General features: G+C 49.2%; 1 protein-coding gene across 1 annotated transcript; it reads right to left on the bottom strand.

Annotated features, from left to right (window-relative positions):
* Positions 1–309: 309 nt before the first annotated feature.
* On the bottom strand, positions 310–13,315 carry CAVIN2 (caveolae associated protein 2). Its single transcript, XM_082690482.1, has 4 exons — positions 12,541–13,315; positions 1,874–2,678; positions 1,589–1,821; positions 310–1,508 (listed from the first exon to the last, which is right to left on the bottom strand). The coding sequence occupies exons 1-2, from the start codon at positions 13,021–13,023 to the stop codon at positions 1,944–1,946; spliced, it is 1,218 nt and encodes a 405-aa protein (XP_082546608.1). The 5' UTR covers positions 13,024–13,315; the 3' UTR covers positions 310–1,508; positions 1,589–1,821; positions 1,874–1,943.
* Between the last annotated feature and the right edge of the window lie 9,838 nt (positions 13,316–23,153).

The following is a 23,153-nucleotide window of genomic DNA, read 5'->3' as shown; positions in this document are numbered from 1 at the left end:
TGCAGGGCTCTTTAAGGCATTATGAGGTCTGGCACAAAACAATAAAAATGCAGATGGAACTATCAAATTTATCAAGCTGCTGTGATAAAGTCAGGTGCTCTCCAAGGCTGGCAAAGTGATGTCAAGAAAGTTAAACTTGAAGAATGAGACTTGGATTTCTAAATGAGATCAGGGGAAAAAGAAAGCAGAGTTAATAGGGGAGATCAAGACGGAAAGGATGAACGTTACAGCTCTGTTTGGGGGAGAGTTTAAAAATCAATTCTTCTTGCTTGTTCTAAAATTGTTCTGCCAAAAAAACTGACATTGTTATAAACTTTTTATTTTTTGGTTTATTTAGTCTTCTTTAACACAGCCATTGTTAGTTCAACAATCTAGTATTTGGGGTACATTATTGCCAAACAAGGACAGAGCTGTATAGGTTATGACATCAATCCATCTGTTAATCCTTTCCTTCCCTAACACAAAGCGTCGTTTGTTAATACAGTCATGGATTACTTCTATTTGTAAGGTTACATATGGTGAGTGGATTGTACGAGAGGTGGGGCATTTGCTCCCAAGCACAACCGCCTCTAAACTAAAATTCAATAGTTTTCTCAAAACATTAGCATTCTGTAATTAAAAATAGATAAAGCACTATTTTAGTATAATGTTAGGCAGTAGTAAAAATTATCCTATCAGAATGAATGTGCCCATATACACTAGCATGCTTTTGGAAGAATCATATTAATATTCTGTGAAATTAATACATAAATAAAATATGACCTGGGATGAAATCAGCAGTATGCACAAAAAGGAAAAACAAAATCCTTCCCTTCTCAAACCTGTTGATTTTAACATCTTTTTAGACCTGTGTTACATCATCTGGAGCCTAAAGGTCATTTCAAATTTGGAGAACATGAAAGAATAGTATGATCCAGCTTCCTCCAAAAGACAGCACATAGGAATTTTGAAGATTTGTGTTCATTCTCATGTTAAAGAGACAACATCATTTTAAACCTCCCTGGAGAAATATTTGTAACGTCTTTGATTTATTAAGAAAAATGCAACTTTAACACAGTAAACTATGTTTTCATATTATTTGAAAAATTAGAAAATAAGAATACTGTGAAGATAGAACATATTATTCCAGGATATACGAAAGTCTTTCGAATTATTATTTAAGGAATGGAATATCTGAGTTAATACTGGAAATATTTTCTTCCTACGCACGTGTTCTCTCTCTCTGCATTCTCTTTGGCATTCTCCCTCTCTGGTTCCTCGACGTGCCAGCTTCTCCCCGGTTCCTTCCTCGGGTGGTCCCGGCTCCCCTCCTCTCCCTTCCTCCGCGGACTCTTACAGTCTTTGGTTTTTCCTTCACGGCCAGTCCGTTCATTTCAGACACTGGCTTCTATTGAGTGAATGACCTCTGGACGTCGCCTGCGCCGTTCTGAAGAAGTGTCCCCCCCCCGGACTATAAAGCAGTTGCGTCTCCAGCGTCTGCTGCGGGTCACCCCGGAGGGCAGGCGGGGCTGCCCGGGCTCTGCGGCCTCAGGACGCGCCGGCGCCGCGCGCGGCCACGGAACCGCCGAAACCGACCGGCGCTGCAGGCGCGTGTCCCCGGGAGCGTCCGGGCCTGCAGCGGGGCCGCCCTGGTCGGCGTCGTGTCCCCCGGTCTTGTCCCGCGGGATCGCGGAGAAATTCCGCCCGCAGAGAGCCCGAGGCCAGGGAGAGGCGCGCCGGCAGCTCGGGGGCCGCGGCGTCGGGCCTGCGCGCGGGGCTGCCGCGGAGCGGTGACCGCGGCCCCGACGGGGACCGGGCCGGACGGGCAGTGCTGGGGACGGGCTGGGGACGGGCGGGGGACGGGCTGGGGACAGGCTGGGGACGGGCTGGAGACGGGCTGGGGAGCCGGCTCGCGCCCTGGCCGCGCGGGACACCAGAGCCCAGGCCGGGCCGGCGGGCCGCGCTCAGGAGGTCGCGTCCACGTGGAGCACCGCGGGCGGCGCCGCGTCCTCCGCGTCCTCCGCGGCTAGCAGGTCGCCCCCCTCGCGGCGCACCTGCTGGGCCTGTGCCACGGCCACCGAGGGCTCCTCTTCGTCCTCCGGGGCGGTCAGGTCGACGCTGCTGCCCCGGGAGGCCCTTCCCGCGCGCCCCTCGCTGCTCTTTCCCCCCCCCGGGGCGCGGGAGCAAAGACCGTCTTCCTGCTCGTCGGGTGCCGGGTCGCCGCCGGGCAGGTCTTCCGACTTGGTCTCCGTGTCCGCAGGGCTCTCTCCCGCGCGGACTTTCCTGCGCCCGAAGGGGAGCGGAGAGACCTTGAAGGGGGAGCCCCTCCCCGACGGCGCCTTCTGGTGACTGGGGCTGAGGGATTTCTTGATCTTCTCCCTCCTCTCTGCCGACACGATCTTAGTGCCCAGCTGGTTCATCTTCTTCTCGATGTTCTGGCGAGAAAACGCTTTCTTGAGGCTGTCGACTTTCCGCAGGCTGGACCGCTTCATCTTCTCTGCCCTACTTTCCTCGACCGCTTCCTCCGCGCTGTCTCCCAGGGCCTCCTCCTCCGGGGGAACCTCGTCGTCCGACGAGAGGTCCACCGTGTGCAAGGTTTCCTCCAGGGACCTGTTCTCCTCAGCGAGCTCCCCCTTCTCCCCGGCGCGGCTGGAGGCCGGCTCCTTCGCGAACACGCTGGCAGGGATCTCATTTTCTTCCTGAAAAGACGGACAGTGTGGACTTCGTGTTAATAAGAGATTTCACAAATTGTCCGGAACTGCTGGGAGGGGCTGGGTCGGGCACAGGGGGGGGGGGGGGGACAGAAACCAAACTTTCGTGTGCGGCTTTTGTTTTCTAGAACGTGAGGAGTTAATTCTAAACGGGTCAAGTCGCTGCCGTAGGCTGGATAAGGGCCGCTTGTTGGGAATATTCCCAGGGCAGCTGGCAAGGGTCCTATCAGTGACAGGCAGCGGGGGAAGTGGGCTGTGCTGCGGGTAGATCAGGAAGTCGCCTAGATAAAGGAGCTAAAGTAAGTGACTGTGAACCCAAGAGGCCTCGCTCTCCGACCCTCCTTCAAGGTCAGATAGCTCTGTTCCTCCAAAATCCCACTGCAAAAGAGCCTGGACGCCGAGTTAGAAGATAAAAGATGGGGGCAAGGGAGAGGCCCGGGAAGTCCTCAAGTATCGGACACCGTATGAAGCCTTGATGGGGTTCCCTCCCCAGGTGCGAGCCAGAAGTAAAAGTATGGTCAACCTTGGTGTCTGTTTGGAACTGCACATTAATTTTTCTAACGATATAACTTTAGAGTAAGAGAAGCAAGGACCAGCCTTCCTGGGGGCCCACCCCTGGAGCCTTGTGGTTTAGGATATCCTTTGTGGACATTAGTAAGGAGAGGTGGCATGCCACGGCCATTTTCAGAGTGGTGAGTGGGAACACTGATGTAGCTTATCAAGGCTCTTTTATATGGGGCTTCCTAGGGCAAGACCACTTTGGGCCCCCACCCAGAGCCAAGAGTGACAGGGCTCAGGAGTCTGCCCCCTTCCCTGTACTGTTCCCAGCACAGCTCCTGCTCCAGCCTCCAGGCGCACAGGCAAAGGTCTGCCCACCCCACCCCCACCGCCACCCCCGCCCCGTGTCTCAGGGAGCAGAGCCCGAGAACGTGCCTTCAGAGTCAAGGGCAGTGGCGCTCCCACACCGCCAGGTCGGTGGCTATGACTTCAGACAGACTTGGTCACACAGCATAGGAAGCCCTTTCATTTTTTATGTTGGTCTTTGAATACTGGGTTAACGAGAGCCAACGGACAGGGACTTCACATTTTTATGGGAAGAAACAGCTCGTAGAAAGAACGAGCGACGGGAGCCGGAGTCTCGGCCCTGCTGAACTTTTGACAGGCTGGGGGACTTGCAGCAAACCTACTCTCCTCAGGTCTCAGTGTCTTCCAGACAAGAACAAGGGGACTTGCCCTCAATGAGCAGCCTTCCAGCCGCACTTCCAGGACACTCGGGGCCGGAGGATGGCCGGGGTCGGCCAGGCTTCCGAGCCCGTGCCCACCCTGGCTTCAACCAGAGCTCTGGTGTCCACATTATACTGTGACCGCCCAGGAGAGTCTCAGCTTGAGAAATAACCAGATTTCGTATTTAAAGGTCTACCCGGGATCTCCACTTCATGGAAAGTTCATGTTAACAGGAAGGACTTCCCTTCTTGTTTTGCAATTTTGATTGACAAGAAAGTCAGTAAAATCGGGGTCATGGTCAAACACATACCCTGTGACTGTACCTGCCCACCTTTGACCTTTTTTTTTTTAAAAAAATTTTTTTTAAGATTTTTTATTTGTTTATTTGACAGACAGAGGGCACAGGCAGGCAGAGCAGCAGGCAGAGGGAGAAGCAGACTCCCTACCGAGCAGGGAGTCCGATGTGGGGCCCCATCACAGGCCCGGGGACCACAATCCGAGCCAAAGGCAGTTCCCCAACAGACTGAGCCACCCAGGCACCCTTTCAAAAGCTAAATGCACAACGTTTTATACAGAGAAACTCAAAGTCCCTCTTCTTCTTAACCACGGAGTAGTATGACTGTGATACTCTGAATACAGCCTGTGTCTTCCCAGGTCCCTGTGTCACACACACACACTCATAAGCTGGTCCTTTCCATAAACTGGTTACAAATGAAGGGTAACGTCTTGGATAGAGATAAATAGCACAAAATCTCGTTGAACAGGATCTCTTTAGAGTAAAGAATTCACAGATTCTGCTTCCCAAAGCTCTCCACAACCAACCGTTCTGAGCACCGTGGAAAGTGCCAGGAACACAGTACAAAAGACACAGTAAAAAAAAAAAAAAAAAAGAAAAAATTGAAAGGTGGATGAGATTCCCACGAGTCATTTATGACATAGACTTCTCTAGAGAGCGACTTTCCCATGTTTCAAGTCTCAACTTGCTGCTAGTTTGCTACCGTGACCCCCCCAGGAGGGCGGCAGTTTTTGTCTCTTGTTCAGTTGGGCCCTGGCGATGAGAATGCTTGAGTAGCCACTTGCCGAACGAGTGCCCATCGCCTCAGGTGGGGCTGAGAAAGGACGTGGGTGGCTGCCACAGGAATTAGCCCTGTCCTTTGGGTCGGTTTGAGGACTACAAAAGAACGGGCTTAGCTCTGTGTCTTAGAAGGAAGTCTGTGGGCTGTAGCTCCATTGCGAAATGAGGCGAGCCTAGGCCTCATTCCATTTTTCAGGAAAGACATTATTCTCAGTGGTTGAGCATTGGTCGGGCGGCGGCGCGACCACAGAAACAGCTACGGCCCTGATGCTTAGTCTAGAAGCAAAATGACTTCTGGGGTTTGACAAGGGGTTGGGACAGTTTGCAGGGAGCTGTTTGGAGGAAAAGCAGAAACCAAGAACTCCGTGAAATGTTACTACCAGTCGTCAGTGAAGAAGTGGAAATTTGGGTGGGAAACTCTGAAACTAAGCCTTGATTCCCAGAGCACAGCTACATTTTGTATGGCCTGATCTCCTCCAGTACTCAGAGAATTACCCTGGTGACTTCCCTTCTTCAGTCTTACCAGAGAGGTATACATAGTAACTGCTTTTAAAAGAATGCAACAGTGTTGCCTTTTGTCTTAAATGTGCTTTTTGTTATTAAGACAACATTTTTCCTATTGAGTTGAAACTCTGGTCTCGCTTGTGACATGTCCTTTGGGGACAGGTTTGAGCAAGGCCAGGTGAGTCGGCAGTGATGTGTGGTGGATACATCGGGCACATAGGAGGGCAGCTGAGGGATGGAGGCAGACCCACTGGACTCCTTTCTAGGACGCCTGGGACCTTGATTCAAGCGTGCTTACACCAGCTCTGAAAATAAACCCAGCAGGAACGGACATAATCCAGAACGAGCTGGGCGGGTCTTCATAAAACTGGAAACAAGTGAGATATGTCTTTTTGACTAACTGCTGTAAGCTTTCGTGGTCACTGTTATTCTTTGAGCAGTGTCCTGCATTCTGTCTGCCGGACGTGGTTTATTCCGTGGTCGCCTGTGGCATCCAGTGTGAGGGCAAGCGCCTCCCCTTCCCACAGGAATCTGCAGGTGTCAGAGCACACGCGGGTCTCACCTTTCCATTCTGTGTCTGGAGAAGCGGGAAAATACCGACACTCCCTCAAAATGTCTATTGTTTTGGTGAAACAAAACACAGACCTGGACCTGTACTGGACCATGAAGGGGCTGTTACGATGGTGGAAACTCAACCAGCATCTCAGACAGTAGGTTTTCTAGAACAGCGCTGTCCCTGGGTGCCCCGTCGTCCCTGCACATGGGCCATTGCTTGGTCCTCTCACACGCACCTTGTGGAAACATCCGGGGATAGCTCCCTGTCTACAGGTGAAGGGACACTTGCCCTTCAGCCTTCTGTCCTCATGTTTTTGCTCTGCCTTCTGGGAAGGACAGCTCCTTCCAGGGGGAGGGCCACACGTCCCCAGCTCCATCGCTGCTTAACTATCCAGTTACACATGGAGCTGCTCTGGGTTTGTGGCTCCTTAACGTGGCGTGAAGAATCCTTGGTGGGCTGCATTGCTTTCTTGGGCACTTCTGTCTAGCAGAGTCCCCCAAGAGCCGCTGACTGTTTGCCCTACAGATTTATTTTCAAAAAGGTACTCAGCCGCCACTAATGCAGCTGCTCTGGGTTCTGACCTTTCACGAGAACCCTTAGGAGTCTTTCAAAGGAAGGGAGAATTAAACAGTGCACTTCAAACGTATATGAATGATGTGCTTGCAGCACGAAGAGAAAAGGACTGGAAAGAACCACTGAGAAGTGGCATTTTTTCTTCCACTTCAGCTTGTTTGCTATTGATACCGATTCTCACGAACTAACCATCCCGGTTGTGCATGGAGATATCAACATGGAGAAACTTGCCAACTTGCCAAGCACCTCTTGGGTTGGAGATCATGGAAGCAAATCTTCGGGTGTATACAGAAGTAGACACTTTAAAAGAGAAGGAGATTCTGTGACTGGCATTGGAAAAAGAAGCCTAGAGGTAAAGCTTGAATGAGGGGAGAAAAGCCAGCAGTCTGCTCTTTTGTCACTAACTTATCATCCCTGTTGTTAGAAGAAATTAACTACGGCTGCCACAGTCCCACAGGGATGTGGTGGTATCCTGAAGGGATATGAGGACCATAAATTTGAGTCCATGGGATGCTTTATCCGATAACCTCTAAATACTAGTTATTAAAATGGAACTATGCCCACCTGACACTCTGATTTATAGGTCTCCTTTACACATTGATGGTTTTCTCCAATTTGTGTTTCTGAGGTATAGATTGCCAAGTGGATAAAGCCATTGATTAGAACTGCACCCCTAAGGCAGCTGTCGGTAGAATCAGCAAGTCATAAGAATAAAATGCATTAGTTATAATCCCTGAGCAGTCTTTCACATTGTGGAGGATTTAAAAGTTTCATTATTTTTCAGTGTTATCAAGGGTTCAATTCTTTTTTAAAATCACACTGGTTAGGTATTCTTTGTTACACACACACACACACGCACACACACACACACACGCCCACCACAAAATGGAAAACAAATCATTCTGAATTATTTAAAAGCTGGTGTAGAAAACCCAGTAAACATGAACTTTGCCGTAGTGGGAATACAGTGTTTGTTTTTACTTCATTTTGCCATTCATCTCTGTAATTTCTATTATTAATAAAAGGAAACCTTGTTAGTCACTTTCTCAGGGCCTTTGTTTCTTTGATATAGAATGAGGTTAAACCAAATGATTATTAAAGTACTTTCCAGCTCCAAGACGTTTGATTTTCTGATATTAATGTAAATCCCATGAAAAATAATTAACAAATTTCAGAAGCGTTCTCCCAGTGTATGAACGCCAAACAGCCTTCGTTTCATGCAAGAATCCCGACTCTAGGACCTGAGCTGCCCTGGAGAATGTTTTTCGCTCACTCAGTTCTACCAGATCCAGATCGCAAAACGGTGGAGGGGGCCGCGTGGACGTGGGAGGGCTGCACCTGAGAAACGGTCTAGTTTTTAATAAATGAGAGAAAGTAATGGTTCTTCTGAAGAAACAATGATCAGTTATTCACTTAACATGCCTGAGGCAGTGCTCACCTTCCGTAAGTACCAATAGTAACACGTAGAGGAGAGGCCCGTATTTTGTTTATCTCAGAAACTCAAAGGGAACGGGGTAACCCTCGCATCAAAACCAATACCCCATATCGGGAATGGTAATCAATGTGACGTCAGCATGGCGAGCTGTCACCTAAACAGGTCTTTGATTTTCTGTATTCTCATTTCTTCCACAGGTTTAATAATTTAGTGGTTTTCAGAGCAGTGGCTTTGGGTGGAGAAAGTACCATCTTTGGAAAAAAAAATCAACTTTAAAATAGTCTGAAGATATTACACTTTTAGCACTTTTCTCAAATTCTGATCTCATCGAAGGAAGCCAAACGGCGAATATTTGAACACGCAGATGGGCCCGATTCTCCACGAATCTGCCTTCAGTGAACACCCGCCTCTACTCTTTTCACCCAATTTCACAATTTTATGTGGACGAAAGTGTAAGCTGTCCATGAGTACTCTCGTTTTGTTCCCTAGATTGGAAATCACTCCCAAACTGCTTTTTCAGATAATCATTACGAGAACCTTCAGGCATAAGTGGGCACCACACCCTCCTGGCCAGTTACCTGTGAGATTCTAGGCTCTTCAATCAACAGAGAAAATTCCCTTTTAACAGTAGATTCACTGATTTTCTGTATAAGTGCTATTTTTAGGCAAAGATAGCCACACTTACAGAAAAAGCATTAGTCTTATTAGTCTTCAGCGTTTGCTTTTTGACCACCAATCCCTCTGAGTCTTATTTCATTTATACTGGGTCCTGTCACAGTATTTTGAATTCAAACATTGTTCTGAAGCTATTATAAAATGGTGTAAGAAGAAAAACTGCTAAATTTAACAAGGATTTTACCGTTTTTTTTTTTTTTCATTGCTCAAAGGGAGAGGAGTGGTCTCTAGTTTTAGATACTGTAATTTGAAGTAATTGACAAAGACATGAGAGGCTTTAACGCCACAACGATGTGGTAAGTTCAGCAGACATTTAAGTAAATAAATAGATTATATATTTTATTTATTTTTATTTTTTATAGATTTTATTTATTTGAGAGAGTGAGAGATCGAGAGAGCGTGCATGAGCAGTGGGGAGGGACTGTGGGAGAGGGAGAAGCAGACTCCTTGCAGAGCAGGGAGCCCAACACAGGGCTTGATCCCAGGATCCTGAATTCACAACCTGAGCTAAATGCAGACGCTCAACCAACTGAGCCACCCAAGTGCCCAATATTGAATTTTTAAACAGGACAAAATAAGGACAAAGTTTGGAGTTTCAAGGAGTGGTAGCGTGTGAGTACCTAGTCGACAAACCAAAGGAGGGACCAGCCAGGAAGCACCTGCAGATTCTGGAGGACACAACAGGACTTCGCAAACTGGAAGCCTAATCGTCTGGACATTATGTACTAAATGTGCTCAAGCAAGTGACAGAGTTTCTTCCCTCTCTATTTTTCTATTTTTAATTTTCACATCAAATTTTTTGTTTGTTTTATACTAGAAAACCAATGGATTTAGTAGAGGAAAGTCTAGCATAGGATTTGAGTGGACTGAAAATGACAAATTACTTAGGAGGCGGTACCTGGTGTATCATCTGCTGCCTCATTCTCTTACCCACCCGCTGTCACTTCGTGAAGAAATAGAGCCACAAGAAGGCTCTATTTTGGGTCGGCCCTTTGCTCTCATGGTGTGTTGTGGACATAATACTGATTTCAACACGACAGTTGTCATACAATGTCCCAACTAAGAAGCGTAAGCCTCGCCATTTTAAGGTCTTGGGTAGGGAGGGGCCGTTTGTTACTCAAGAGGCACACTTCTAACCAAGCAGAGGTGTAGCCTCCACTCTGTGGAAATGCATTTCAGATCGCCCAGGAAGAGCTTCTGTCCCTTGAGACGCCATGCCAGTCTCTAACCATTTTAAACAGGTTATTCCATTCACAGGCAGGAAGGAAGCAGCCTTCACGCGGAAGAGCACACATGCAAGGAGGTCCGTGGCCCTGCCTACCGCGCCACGCTCCTTTCTTGCCAGATAACATCGAGACAGAAACATCTTTGAATCTCCGCATCCCATCTGTAAATTGGGGGAAATGAGATAACATGCAGAAAGACACTTAGAGCACGCTGAGCTTACGGAAAGAGCTCAACAGTGTTTTGCTCCCATTAACAGCCTTAGCGTACAGATGAGAAAACAGAAGCTTAGAGAGGTGCGAAGTGTGCACAAGATCCCGGAGCTGCAGGCGGTGAAACTTGAATATGAACCAGGGTCCCTGCGACAAAGCAGAGCATCGCAAGCCTGGACCCGGAGCACTGTCCGGCACACGCCGGTGTTCCAGCCATGGACGCAGCTACTGACCTGGACACCCCGCGTTCAGAGAGAGAGCGGCCCTTCGTCCACTAGGAGATTGCACCTGTCTAGTGTCTGTCAAAACAATCACCTTACAATGTCTTGCGAGTGGAGACTTCAGATATCCTTCAGGCTACTAAAGAGTCTTCCATAGTTGAAGAAAGGTCCAGCTCCTTGACTCCTAAACTGCTCTTTCAAAAACAAAAAAAGGAGTGCCCTTGGGGCAGCTCAGTAGAACGTGCACCACAGAGCCTGAAGACGCTGCTCTGGGCTCTCTGGGAAGCGCCCACCTCGCTTGCGCACCCCGTTTCGCCGTCTACTCGCTATATGGAGAACTGCTACCATTTCTGGCTGCAGCTTCACACCTGTCAGCCCCAAGCTGAAGACTGAGATAGGACTCAACAGCAGATCTAGTCCTTAAGTTCCCCAACCGTTGTTTTTGTTTTTTTATATGTCAGATTTATTGTTCTCTTGAATTTTGAGTCACGCGACCTCTCCATCCTGCCCCCAACATCTACAGAACATCCATGACAAAATGAAATGTGAACCGATCCTGACAAATGGTGATCTCCCCCTACCAGGTCCTCCCCTCCCGCCCCCTTCACGGAGGCTAGAGGACGAGAGATGATCTCCCCGACTCCCATGGGAAGAAGGACCATCCCCTCTGACGACTCAGATTTAAACACGTCTGTACATGTTTGGTTTTGTTTGGAGATCAGTATTTAATTTAGAAATGCCTTGAGAGCTGAGATTTCTAATATCTTTTAGGCTAATAAAGTAAGGATCTTACGTGGCTTAAGAAAGGCGCAGTCACCATATCTCTTTTCAGTTCATCAGGTGCATGGAAAGCTCCCCCATTTGCATGAAAAGCTAAAACATGTCTGGGCTGCGAGAGCCTGCGAGGTATAGGAGATCATCAGCGCCTGAAGCTTTACATCAAGTGCAACTTGAGGAGGACAAAAAGCAGCAGGATGAGTCTTTCCTTTTATGGAGGGAAGGAGGCTTAGGTTCTAACTTGGCAGAGCAGAGTCATTTAGAAAAAAGAAGGCTCCCTCGGTTAAATTCCAATTTCTAAATCTCCCTTGGGAGATGAAGGCTCTTCTTGTGTGCCTTTCACAATCAAACAGTTGGTTGTAGCCTCTCCCCTCCATGGCTTTGAAACCCTCTCCTATTCACATGGTCACAAGGAGACAGCCCTGGGGCACGGATGGCAACTGCTTCCTGGGCTCTGCACTGGCTGCGTTCCACCGGGCGGAAGGCCTCCAGCATTAGGCAGGGCTGCCCCGGGACGCACAAATGCCCACCACTTGGTGGAACAACAGCCCCACGCAATCTCCCTGTCCCCAGATACCCTCTTACTACATTAATTGCATCATTGATGCATTAAAAAAATTAAGTGGCCTTTTTATTCTAAGGCAACCATTTACAGGAGAAAATCCTCAAGACGAGCCTCCGAGCCTCCGTGACTGCGGCTGGTAGCACTGCTTGGGTTTTGCCTTACGGTTGTGGTTTCCCTGGGCCACAACAAGCCTACCTGGTGCGCTCCTAAAGAGTTTCGCTCTATATTTTTAGTGCATCATTGGCTAGAAAAGTAACTCAGCAAAGACTGCTTTGGCCCAAAGAATCTTCAAGGAAGAGACTAGCTCAACTCCGAGGGAACCGCCTTTAATACTTGGTTAGTCCCCCACACGGGTGTCTTCTCCAGACACAGTCATGAATTTGACTTGATGAAAAAACCAGCTCGCACGATTGTCTCATTTCCACCAAGAGTTAATCAACAGCCCCGGGATGAGCGTGCCCTGCCCGGCTGACCGCTGCAGTTGGAGCGCGGAGAGGCCAATGAACGCGACCAGGGGGGCGCACCCGCTCCCTCCCAACCGCGGGCTGCCTCCCGGGGCCCCTAAGGCACGACCCGGCCTGCGGGCCCCCGGGCATCCGCCCTGGCTGAGGCTGCGGTGACCGGAGAGGTCGCACCTCCACGCGGATCCCACCGCCTCCTGCTGAAGGCGACGGGACGATGCTGCGTGTGTGTGGTCCCCGACAGGCGGGACAGATGCACAAAGGGCCAGGAGGGCCAGGCGGGCTGAGATCACGAGGCCTGAGGGGCCCCAGCTGCGCAGGGGGAGGCGTGGGGGGGGGGGCACTGACCTGGAAGATGAGCACCTTGAAGTGGTTGCGCCGGAGCAGCTGCGCGTGGTTGGCCTCCAGCCGCCTGACCTGCGCGCTCTGCCGGTCCATGCGCTCCTTGACGGCGCGGGTGTGCGCGCTGACCTTGCGCGACTTCTCCAGCAGCTTGCTCACCGTGTTGCCGGTGGAGGCCTGGTACTTGGAGAGCTTGGTGAGGTCGTTCTGGATGCCCTTCACGGAGCCCTCCAGGCTGATCTGCCGCTGCTCCAGGTGGCGCTGGTTCTCCTGCACCGCGTCCAGCATGCGCACCAGCTTGTCCAGCAGCGTGAGCACCGTGACGGCGTTCACCTGCGCGCTGTCCCGGACCGCCTCCTCCGTGCTCCCCAGGTTCAGGCTCGGGCTCGGCGTGGAGGAGGGCGCTAGGCTGGGGCTGGCTGGCTTCTCCTGCCACGTGCCAGAGCCCAGGTACGGCAGCTTCTCGGCTTGGGCGAGGTCCTCCCCCATGGCTGGGCAGGTGGGCAGGTGCTCCCGGGGCGGGAGGGACGGGAGCGGACTGCGGAGAGGGGCCCGCGGCTCTGCGCTCCGAGCCCGGCTCTCCGGCACCGGCGGAGGCTCACACGCTCCGACGGCTCCGCGGACCAGGACCAGGGGAACTGCCTTCCAGCCGCTCTTAAAAGCCGGACTCCACCCAGTGGGAGGCGAAGCTCTCAGACCCGACAACCACTCAGGGTGCAGAAGCGGCCGCACACTTCCTGACCCCCTGCTCCCTGGCCCCCGGCTCTTTCCTGCAGGTTTTCTTTCCTGCGTCTCTATCCCTTTGTAACAGAAGTTCAGGGCCATGTTTCAACCATGACTTCATCCAGAGGCGGAGAGAAACATGTGAATTGGCTTCGCTCCCCGGCCTGCAGTTGGCTAGAGCTTGTAAACTTCCCTCTGGCTGCTATGCTACGGGTCTGTGTGTGTGTGTGTGTGTGCGTGCGTGCGTGTGTGTGTGCGTGTGTGTGCGTGCATGTTTTCCTGGATACAGGTTATTGCAACGGAAAGTATTGTTTGCCTTTGCCCTAGAAGGACGAGGGGCCGCAGGAGGCACGTGTCCCGCCGGGGAGGGGCTCCGTTGAAAAGGGTACTTGCAGCCCAGCTGGTCTTGTGGGATTTTAATTTCCAAAGGAACAGAAGCCACCCCGGGCACGACAAGACAAGACAGCCCAGTGCTTACGACTCTTGCGACTGTGGGTGCAGCATAAGTCGAAAGAGCCTAAGGTTCAGGAATGTGAAAACATGTGCCGCTGTTGTGTGCTGGTCACGTAACAGAAGGTGAGGTTTGGAATGAGTTTTCTAAAACACAGAGTTTCTTTCTGAGAAGTAAAATCAAAAAAGGAAAAACCAAAAAAAAGTGTAGTCTCTTTAAGAACGTACCATGCTGATTTGGCTCAGCTAATTCTGAATCTGTGCCCAGAGATTTTCTCAAATACCTATCTCTGCGAGTCATTTATTGACACGTGCCGCAAGTGTTAAGTGTCGGGCCGGCGGAGTCGGGGTTTCTGAAGAGCCTCTAACGTTTGACATTTCCAAATTCCTGTTCAGTGAAGTGGCACACCTGTTCTGAGACACGGCCCTCCTCGGCGGAGCCCCTGGGACGCGGGGCTTATTTCCTAAAACGACTTTACATGCTTGAATTGGTTTTAAATGTATCCAGCCTTTCGGAGTGTTTCAGCAGGAAGTTTATAATGGACCTTCTCGGAACCGTTCGGACAGAACAGAGGCCGGCTCCTGTCGGGTCAGGGAGGGATAATGGAGAAGCACCGTCCTTCCCCGGCAAAAACCTACCCGTAAGCCGGTCAGTCAGCGGGTGATTTGTCACATTTGCGGAATCTGAGAGTCCCCACTATCTGCTTAGTCCTGGGTTGGACGAACTAGCCAGGGGACATGAGCGAAGCACGATCTCAGACTGCACCTGCTAGCCACAGAGATGAGTCGAGGATGTTTTCAAAGACCCTAATTTCCTCAGATGACTGGTACCCCAAGTCCACTTCAAATGAATCTGTTAAAATAGGGACAATAAAAGTGAAAAGATTTGGGGGCACCTGGGTGGCTCAGTCAATTAAGTATCTGCCTTCAGCTCAGGTCATGATCTCAGAGTCCTTGGCTGGAGCCCCACCTCGGGCCCCCCTGCTCGGCAGAGTCCACTTCTCCCTCCACCCCTACCCCCTGCTCATTCTCACACGCTCCCACTCTCTCTCTCTCTCCTCTCAAATAAATAAATAAATAAATAAATAAAATCTTTTTAAAAACTGAAAACATTTGGTTGGGACTTGACCTTTAAACAATGTAAGAAAATTATTTAAATGAATTTACCTTAAATTTAACAAAATTTAGTTAGCCAGCGATGTGCTTAACTATTAGAACAAAGGATGAATCGAGTGCTGATTTTGAGAAGCATAATTTTCTAACAAGATGACACAATATCATGACACAATGTCCTTTCACATTTGACTTCTGCGGGCGAATCATCAAAAGGGTCATTGTTGCAAAAATATTTGAGGGCTTCATCAGTTTCCCAAGAGCCTCTCTTCAGTTGTGGCAGTCACATCATTCCCTCTGAAGCACTTATTGTGCCATCGTCTGAGTGGAGTTTGTTCTTCTTCGAATGCTAACCGTTCCAGCTGCAGATCCTTGTTTGTCAGAGGTGATGTCGTCCATGATTCAAGGGTTTCTTTAACATTACCTTCATCAACTTCATGATTTCTTACATATTTTGAAAGATTTTCAATTTCACATTAAAATCACTTGGCCCTGATTTTGCATGGATTTGCATGGATTTCGCATTGCCGTGTCGGGTGCTGCGTCGTCAGTGAGATGAGGGGAGACCCTGCAGGCATGAAGCGGTGGTGAGAAGGAGAGAAGCTCCTTGTCACACAGGAAGAAAGGTTTGCATGTGGCCTGATTTATGTTTTAAAGGTAATTTTGAATAACTCAAGTAACAGCGCCATTGTCTATTGCTGTGTAACAAACCAGCCCGAAACTCCGTGACTGAAAACAACAGCAGTCGAGCTGTGTTGACGCGTGATTCCGTGATTGGCTCGGCCGTTCCGTTTGGAGGGATCGCCTCTGCTAGGCAGGCGCGTTCACTACAGCGGATTCCAGAACAGTCTCAGGCACACGTCTGGCTTCTTAGCTGGACTGAGGACACCACTGGGATTTCTCTCTCCTCCATCTTTAGTCTCCAGGAACCGCCCTCTGATCTTTCTAGTAGGGGAAGCCAAACGTCTTCACATGGTGTCTCAGGATTCCGAGGGCTTGGAAGCAACAGCTTCAGGATCCCTGAAGACGGGACGGCGGCACTCTCCCCTGTCACTTCCATCACAAGCAGCTCGCAGACTAAGCTCGGATTTGAGGAGGCGGCATAGAGTCTCCATCTTCACGAGGGGAGTAGCAAAGTCCCACAAGGGAGGGTAGCGTCCTGCAAGAGATCTGGAAACAATCTACCTCAACACGAACACATTCTTCTTTCAAAACACTGTTAGAAATAAAGCTGAAGGCCCATTTCGTCACCATTTCCATGCCATTCCCTTTCACCTCTTATCAGAAGTAATCATTTTTATGGATTTGGAGTATATCCTTTGGAAATTATATTTGTATGTGATCCTAAGTGAATAGTTTTATGTTGTGATGTAATCTGCGTTCCTGCACAACTTTATAATCAACAGGGACTCTGGGGGGCTGTATAATGGGGACATGTCCTGTATGAAACAGCATGGAACCAGGTAATAGACTGGGATGCAACCTTGAAGGGCATCAAGAGTTCATACAGGAGAAAGCAAAGGCAATAAAAGAAAGCGCCATTGATAGGTTAGAATTTGGGGGTAACCCTGAGTGACCACACACCATTTAGTTGATCTAAAATTCAGTATTTCTGTCTGGGAGGAATTAGTAAAATTTGGCAGTCAGCTCCTAGAAGAAAGTTAAAAAAAAAAAGATTCACTTATTCCATACTAGGGTGTTCCTTAGAAACTGGGTAGTAGAATTTCGACTTGAGTCAATGTCAGAGAGGAGTTTCCTAGAAGTTTTTGAACATGTGAAAGTGACCTGTTTTTGAAGAGCTGGTGTGGCAATGAATTAGGCACGTAGACAAATACTGTGCGTGGACGTCCCGGTGTGGTGCTGAATGGGGACCATGAGGGCTTTAGTCCCAGCAGGGTATGGTTGGGGATCTGAACCTTCCAGATGGCCACCAGCTGCCTGCTGTGACCTCCGCTCCCTAAGGCATGCAAGCATAGAGGTCATTCCAGGAAAATTCTACTTTATTACTGGCAAGGGCATTGTCTCAAACTCTGTTTCCCATTTTGGATCATTAGTAACGTTTGGTTAATCCTTTAGCACAATTTCTATGCCAGAGGCAGCTCAGTGTCCTTCTTGGTTGGCCTTTTTCATCTCAACCTATATGGGAATCCTGAATTCTTGGTCTTAGTCCTGTGGCAGTGACTAGAGTCCTTGAACGATGATCCTGCAGAAAAGAAAGCCCTTCTCTTCAGTGGTTAAAGAATCAGAAAAGCGATGCTGGCCACTCTATGCAGTTTCTCCTTTGAGCCCCACAGTGGATTCAAAAGCCTTTCACAGTCTGAGCTGCCTCTTGAGCAGGAGGTCATGTGATACTATTAACCACAGGGAAAGAAGAGGGTGACTTTTTTTTCCCCCCAAAGAAGAGGAGAGAAGGGGGACAAAAGAAAAGGAAGAAAGAGAAGAAAAGGAAGGTGTCTTCCAGGAGGAAGAGGCATCTTACCACCTTTTATTCTTCTTACTGAAAACTGTTTCTACCACACGGCGTATACTTGTGAGGTCTCCTATGGGGCTAGCTCTTGGCTAAGAAGCAACTCTCCATTGATCTTTTTTATATCAATGAAAGTCTTTTGAGCAGATATGCTGACAGTCCTTTGTTCTGGACTATCTTTTCAAGAGTGTGGAGCGAGTAGCCTTGGAAAGCAGAGAGGGGGCAGAGGCCGGAGAGGCAGCCGAGGCTAGGGTATTAGATGTCCGCCATAACACAGCTGATGTTTCCATGTTGGGAGACGCTTGGGAACATGGTTTGCAGTCTTTGGTAACAGATTGCAATTCCCTAAACGTGGGATCCTTCCCATGCGATGCCCATCCTCGGAATGTGCGCACCCACCTGTCCCCACCTCTGTGTCACCCCCACGTGACGTGAGGAGGGGAGGGATGGGGAGCTGATGGGAGCAGGAAACTTATTGGCCTGCTGTGCCATGAGTGATAAAGCTTTTGTCTCGGAGCCAGGAGTCATGTAACTTCTGCCATGAAACTGGCAGGTTAACTCTTCTGTTTGCGGAGGTGAATGATCATTTGACCACATCTGGCTTCCTTCTGCACTGGCTCCTGCCGTGGGTCCAGATGGAAGCAAAGGTAGAGTTTGCAGAAGGCCCGAATGTCTTGCCTTTTATCCTTTTTATCCTTTGCTGAGGCAACGGAGAGGAATTAAGTGTTCACTTTCACTAGAAGTATTCATGACAAAAAACATGTGACTATAACCCTCGTATCTCCTAATCATCTACGGCCTGTCAGGGAAGCCAGTGTGCGACATGGTGACATAGGAGAGCCCGTATACACGTGTGACGCCGCGTAGTGAATGTCTAACGTTGACCGAAAAGGTAGAATCCGCTTCACTCCCCTGAGTTCCCATTTAGGGAATGCCAAGGTTTTGGAAATCCCAGAGGGCCTTGCCTTCGCGAGGGCTGCTCACCCCTCAGGCTCCCATCTCCCAAGGTGACTTCTCTGTCCCATCTGGGCCTGTCCAGATGTGGACACAGAACTTACAAAGCCCTCATGAGCGTAGTGAGCGTTACGGAAGCCTCAGGGTTACAGTCTGGAAGGTGTCTGACCACTCGCTCTTCTCTTCCCGGTTTTCTGTCTTCCTGTTTTCTCCTTACCTCCACTTTCTGTTCATACAAGGAAATTTTACTCAAATACTGGCTCTTGGGTTGTATCTTCTACCTCCAAAAGGTATGTTATTATTAGTATCATAAAAAATAGTTTCCTATTTTCCTAAGAAGAATTATGGTGCCAGTTAAGAGTAACTGAACTTTGTCCATCTTGTTTTTTTGTCAAGATCCGGGCTGGGGAGATGACTTAGGACGTTCTGGTCCTCTTTCATTTGATCAACGAGCATGACCGAGTCACAAGTAGGTACACGGAAGCCGACGTGAACCAGAGACGAAGTCCCTGTTTGTGTGGCGCTTGTGCGCTGAGGGTGAGCGTGGAGGCCGATGATAACTAAAAATACAGTGTAATGTCAGGCCGTGATAAGCACCGCGAGGAAAAATAAAGCAGAATGAGGGACGGAGAGCGACAGGGCTTTATCTTCCGGTGGTCAAGGCTGTTTTCCCTACAGGGTCATTGAAGCAGAGCTATGCTGCAGGAATCCCGGTGACAGGAGAGGGACTTCTTCTGTAGGAATAAGCGATTTATTTTTCTTTAAGATATTTTATTAATTTATTTGACGGAGACACAGGAAGACAGGGAACACAAACAGGGGGAGCGGGAGAGGGAGAAGCAGGCTTCCCGCAGAGCAGGGAGCCCGATGTGGGGCTCGATCCCCGGACCCTGGGATCATGACCTGAGCCGAAGGTGGATGCTTAACTGACTGGGCCACCCAGGCGCCCCATAGTATGCTGTTATAAACACAGCCACAGCGTTTCCGGTGGTCTCGCGCACAGCCAGCTGTCAGGGACGCTTCCCAGGCTTGCTCTCAGCTCCGCGTCACAGGTTAGCGAGCTCTGTTCCATGGATGTAAGCAGGAATGATATGGGCCATTTCCAGACACTTCAAAGGCCTGGATGCGCACTCTGCGGGTGCACGTCCTTCCTCCGCCTCCACTCCCCACCCCCACAGGGCCGCCCATGCTCCAGCTATGGGAAGCAGCGGAAGAAATGGACATAGTGTATTGAGAGTGTGGTGGTTCTTCCTGCCCTGTCCTGCTCTCTCATAGCTGACTCTCTCCCTCCTACTCTCACCCCTGCCAGGCGAGTCCCTCAAGTCCCAGCAGTCAAGAGCGTGGACTCATCGGAAACCAGACTTCTCAGGCTCAGATTCCACCAAGGTCGTGTGACTTGGGCAAATTGTGTTTCCTTTCTAGGTCTCAGGTTTTTATCATAAAATGTGGATCCTAATAATTCTTATCTTAATTGTTGTAGGTGGTTATAAGGATTAAATAAGTTTATATTTGTGGAACGTTTGGACCGGTGCCTCCAAGCCGGGTAGGCAACACATGCGTTCAGTACGTACGTTGAGTCGATAGAAACTCTTACTGCAAAAGTCTAGTTTACCTTCGTGGCTTGGAAGAGGGGATTTAATTTTTTTTTTCAAAAACATGTTTGTGTTTTGGGTTGCAAACGCCATATTCAAAATTAATACTCGTTCCGCCAACCCTTTCTGACCTGCTCATTCACGGAGGTCTTTGGGGTGTACCCAGAGGAGATATGTGGGGTGCCCTGGCCTTCCTTACAGAGAGACGAATCAGCGACTACAAGTGAGTGGCTGTGTGCTTGGCGTAGACTTCGACTCTTCGAGAGCGCACACACCAAATACACACCAAGGTTTTTATCACGGAGAAGTTCAGAGTTTGGGGAAAAGCAAGATTTACTCACAAGAAGCAATTAGAAGACAACACAAGGCAAATACCCAACGGAGACATGAAGTGGCCCCTCTTCAGTCTCAGGAAACCCCTTCACCTCCCAATAACCTTAGCGTTTGCTTTTCTCATTACAGAGCCCGAAAGCAAACAGGAACCGAGGCAAAGAGATTTAAATGAGAAGAGTGACTTAGGAATAACGTGCTGGCAGCACAGAGCGCCTGTGTGTTGTCTCCAGGCACAGGGCGACCTTGAAAAACAATGCATGAAGGAAGTGGGCAGGGATTCCGCTGGGTTCCTGACCTGACCCAGGCCTGGAGGCGCGCTGGGGACAGAGCCCCTCCGTCCCCCGCAGACAGACCCTCTCCAGCTGCCTCCTCCGCTCTCCCTGCCCGGGCCTCCTGCTGCTGTTAATGGAACCTTAAATCCTGCCTCTGAAGGGAATTCTAGAGATTCCCTGCTCACCGGTTTCAGAGTTTAATAGGGCTTATTTTTAGTTCACCGAGGTCTATTTTGTGAATTTGTTCCTTGACATAGGATGATGAAAAAACGTGAAGAAGCCATACAATTTGATTCTGTGTTTCAACAAGCAAACACACACCAAGGACAACAACAAAACCCTTTTACCTTGTCTTAAAAGGAAATTATATTAAATTGAAAGTTGTAAAGAAGGAAATTCCAAGACGATTTTGGTAACCAAGTGTGGTATTTATCAGGAAATTCTTCTTCTTCATAGATGATTTAAATCCTTGTTGTAGAAATATAAAACCATTTCCTCCGATTCTGGTCTGTTTTTTGAGTTAATGAACAGCCGCATAATGGATTTCTATAAATTACCTACTAGTCATATTTATGTAGTTTCCGCACATTGATGTTACAGTTCGGAACCTTGATAAAATTGAGGCTGTATCTATGTACAGCCCAGGGGTGAAAAAGCTTTTTCTCAAAAATATTTAGTCAATGCGGCATGTCTTCATAGTAAAATATTTCTGTAGGCAAATGGTTGTGGCAAGAAGTACTTGCCTGGTGGCTTAACACTTAGAACGTACTTGAACTATCTTGAATTATCTCTGAATGCTAAAAATGTGTGATTCCAAATTCCTATCCTCTTGGGCTCCCATGTGTTGGCTTCAAGGAGCTGTTGTTTCGCCGCAGCTACGGCTCTCTTCCAGTTGAAAACAGAAGCAGTGAACGAGCCCCAAATCCAGGTAGCAGGGAAAGGGGACAAGAGTAGGGGGAGGCAGTGTCCGGCTGGCTGTCCTCACGAGCTTCAGTAAAACATATTTGGAGCATCTCTAAAAAATGTTAGGCTGCTGCGTAGACACAGTCATACACTCAGTCCTGATTGATGGCGAACGTGATAGAACGTATGACAACGCGAAAGGGACTTGGTGTCTTCAGGCCTTACCTTCCTCATTTGTAAAACTTGTCTACTTGATTTCTAAAGCCTTCTCTAGCGATAACATTTTACAATTTAATGAACACTTCAGTACATTTTCGCAGGGTAATTTTGCCAGCATTGTCTCCCGGAGTCTCAGCTTCAAGAACAGTAGAGGCCAACAAACAAGTCCATGGGTCTGGAACATTGATGGGGAGGGGACTGGGTCCTCTGCCCCACAGCCCTGCACCCTCCAGCGGGCGAACGTGGTTGTCCCTCCTCCTGGGGTGGGAAGGGGCCTCCGTCGGGCCTGGGGCCTCACTGTGGCTTGGAGCCCAAGTCCTGGTTCTGCCACCCCCAGGCCTTGGCCCTCAGGGTGAGGTGCATGTGGGATCCGAGAAGCTCCCTCCCTGCCCATGAGGGCGGGCTGCCTGGGTCATGGGTCCCGACCTCCGACCTCTCCCAGCCCCCCCAGCTGCCTTGCCTGCCCGGTGTATAACTTCAGGACAGCGCGCAGTGCATTTTGAACGGAGGGAGCGCAGGGCCATGGGTGTCCCTCACAGCCCAAGAGACCACAAGCTCTCCTCTCCTTCTGCTCCTTTCATTTAACAAAACCCGGCCAAAGAAAGCAGCAACAACAAAGAAAGAAGAAAAATAAAGTATGACTAGAAATCAGAAACAAACAAACCACCCAGAATCCTCTGGTCACTGGATCCCACCTCTGCTCACAGCCAACGTCACTTGACCCGTCCTAGCCTTTGGGTGGTCTGAGTCAAAAGACCTGATCTTGATTTTGGGCTCCAACACTCAGTAAAGGACACTGACCCTCAACCTTGAGGGACAGGGTTTCCTCGTGTGGAACACGTAGGGTTTGACGGGAGGGTCTAACTCCATTCAGTAGATGTTCACTACATTTAAGACCTTTCCGTGAGTCATGAGGGCGGACTTGGGAGGAGGACAAAGATGAGGTCCCCCGGAGCCCTTCTTGTGGGGAAGCGCTCTGTGGGAGGAAGACAGGGTCAGGCATCCTAATAGAAAAAGGGATCGCAAAGCTTTAGGCCCACAGAGGAGGCACAGTGGGCTTTTGGGTTTTCAAGTGTTATGAAAGCTGATGTTCTCCTGTGGCTGAGGACAGTGGACGGTGTATTTGGTCTGCATTTCAGACCCTGTAACTAGTGCTTAGGGTTCAGTGCGGCAGCAACTCTGAACCGCAATCTACTGTGGCAATTAGGCAAGTCCGTCGCTCACTGCTAATCACACTCCTCCGCAGGGTGTAAGACAGGAAAACGTGGGAAGATGGAGTTTTTCCAGCTCAGGGATTGACCTTTAAAAGAATCAGGGCAGAGAGAGGTAATGAAGCCAGTAGGGAAATGGGCGTAAATCTCCCTGACGTAAGATTGAACTAATTTAGTTTACATGGAAGGAAACCCAATCTAAATGAGAGAAAAGTATACTCTGAATTATAGGATTAAAAAAAAAAGAAATGCCATTATATTATTGTCAAGTACATGTGGTCAGTTGAACTAATTGCCAGAAAAGTATTTCTAAGTTGAAGTGCTATTACGTTCTTCTTTTCAATGAACCGCAAGTTCTGATCCATCAGGACTCTGCGTATAA

The sequence above is a fragment of the Mustela nivalis genome (genome assembly GCF_964662115.1).
Source record: "Mustela nivalis genome assembly, chromosome: 11".
Taxonomy (NCBI): domain Eukaryota; kingdom Metazoa; phylum Chordata; class Mammalia; order Carnivora; family Mustelidae; genus Mustela; species Mustela nivalis.
This window is presented reverse-complemented; position numbering and strand designations above follow the sequence as displayed.

Excerpts from the sequence above, each read along its gene's own strand:
- CAVIN2 (XM_082690482.1), bottom strand. The coding sequence starts at position 13,023 with ATGGGGGAGGACCTCGCCCAAGCCGAGAAGCTGCCGTACCTGGGCTCT. Across the intron at positions 2,679-12,540 it reads TCAAGGTGCTCATCTTCCAG|GAAGAAAATGAGATCCCTGC; the intron begins GTCAGTGCCCCC and ends CCGTCTTTTCAG.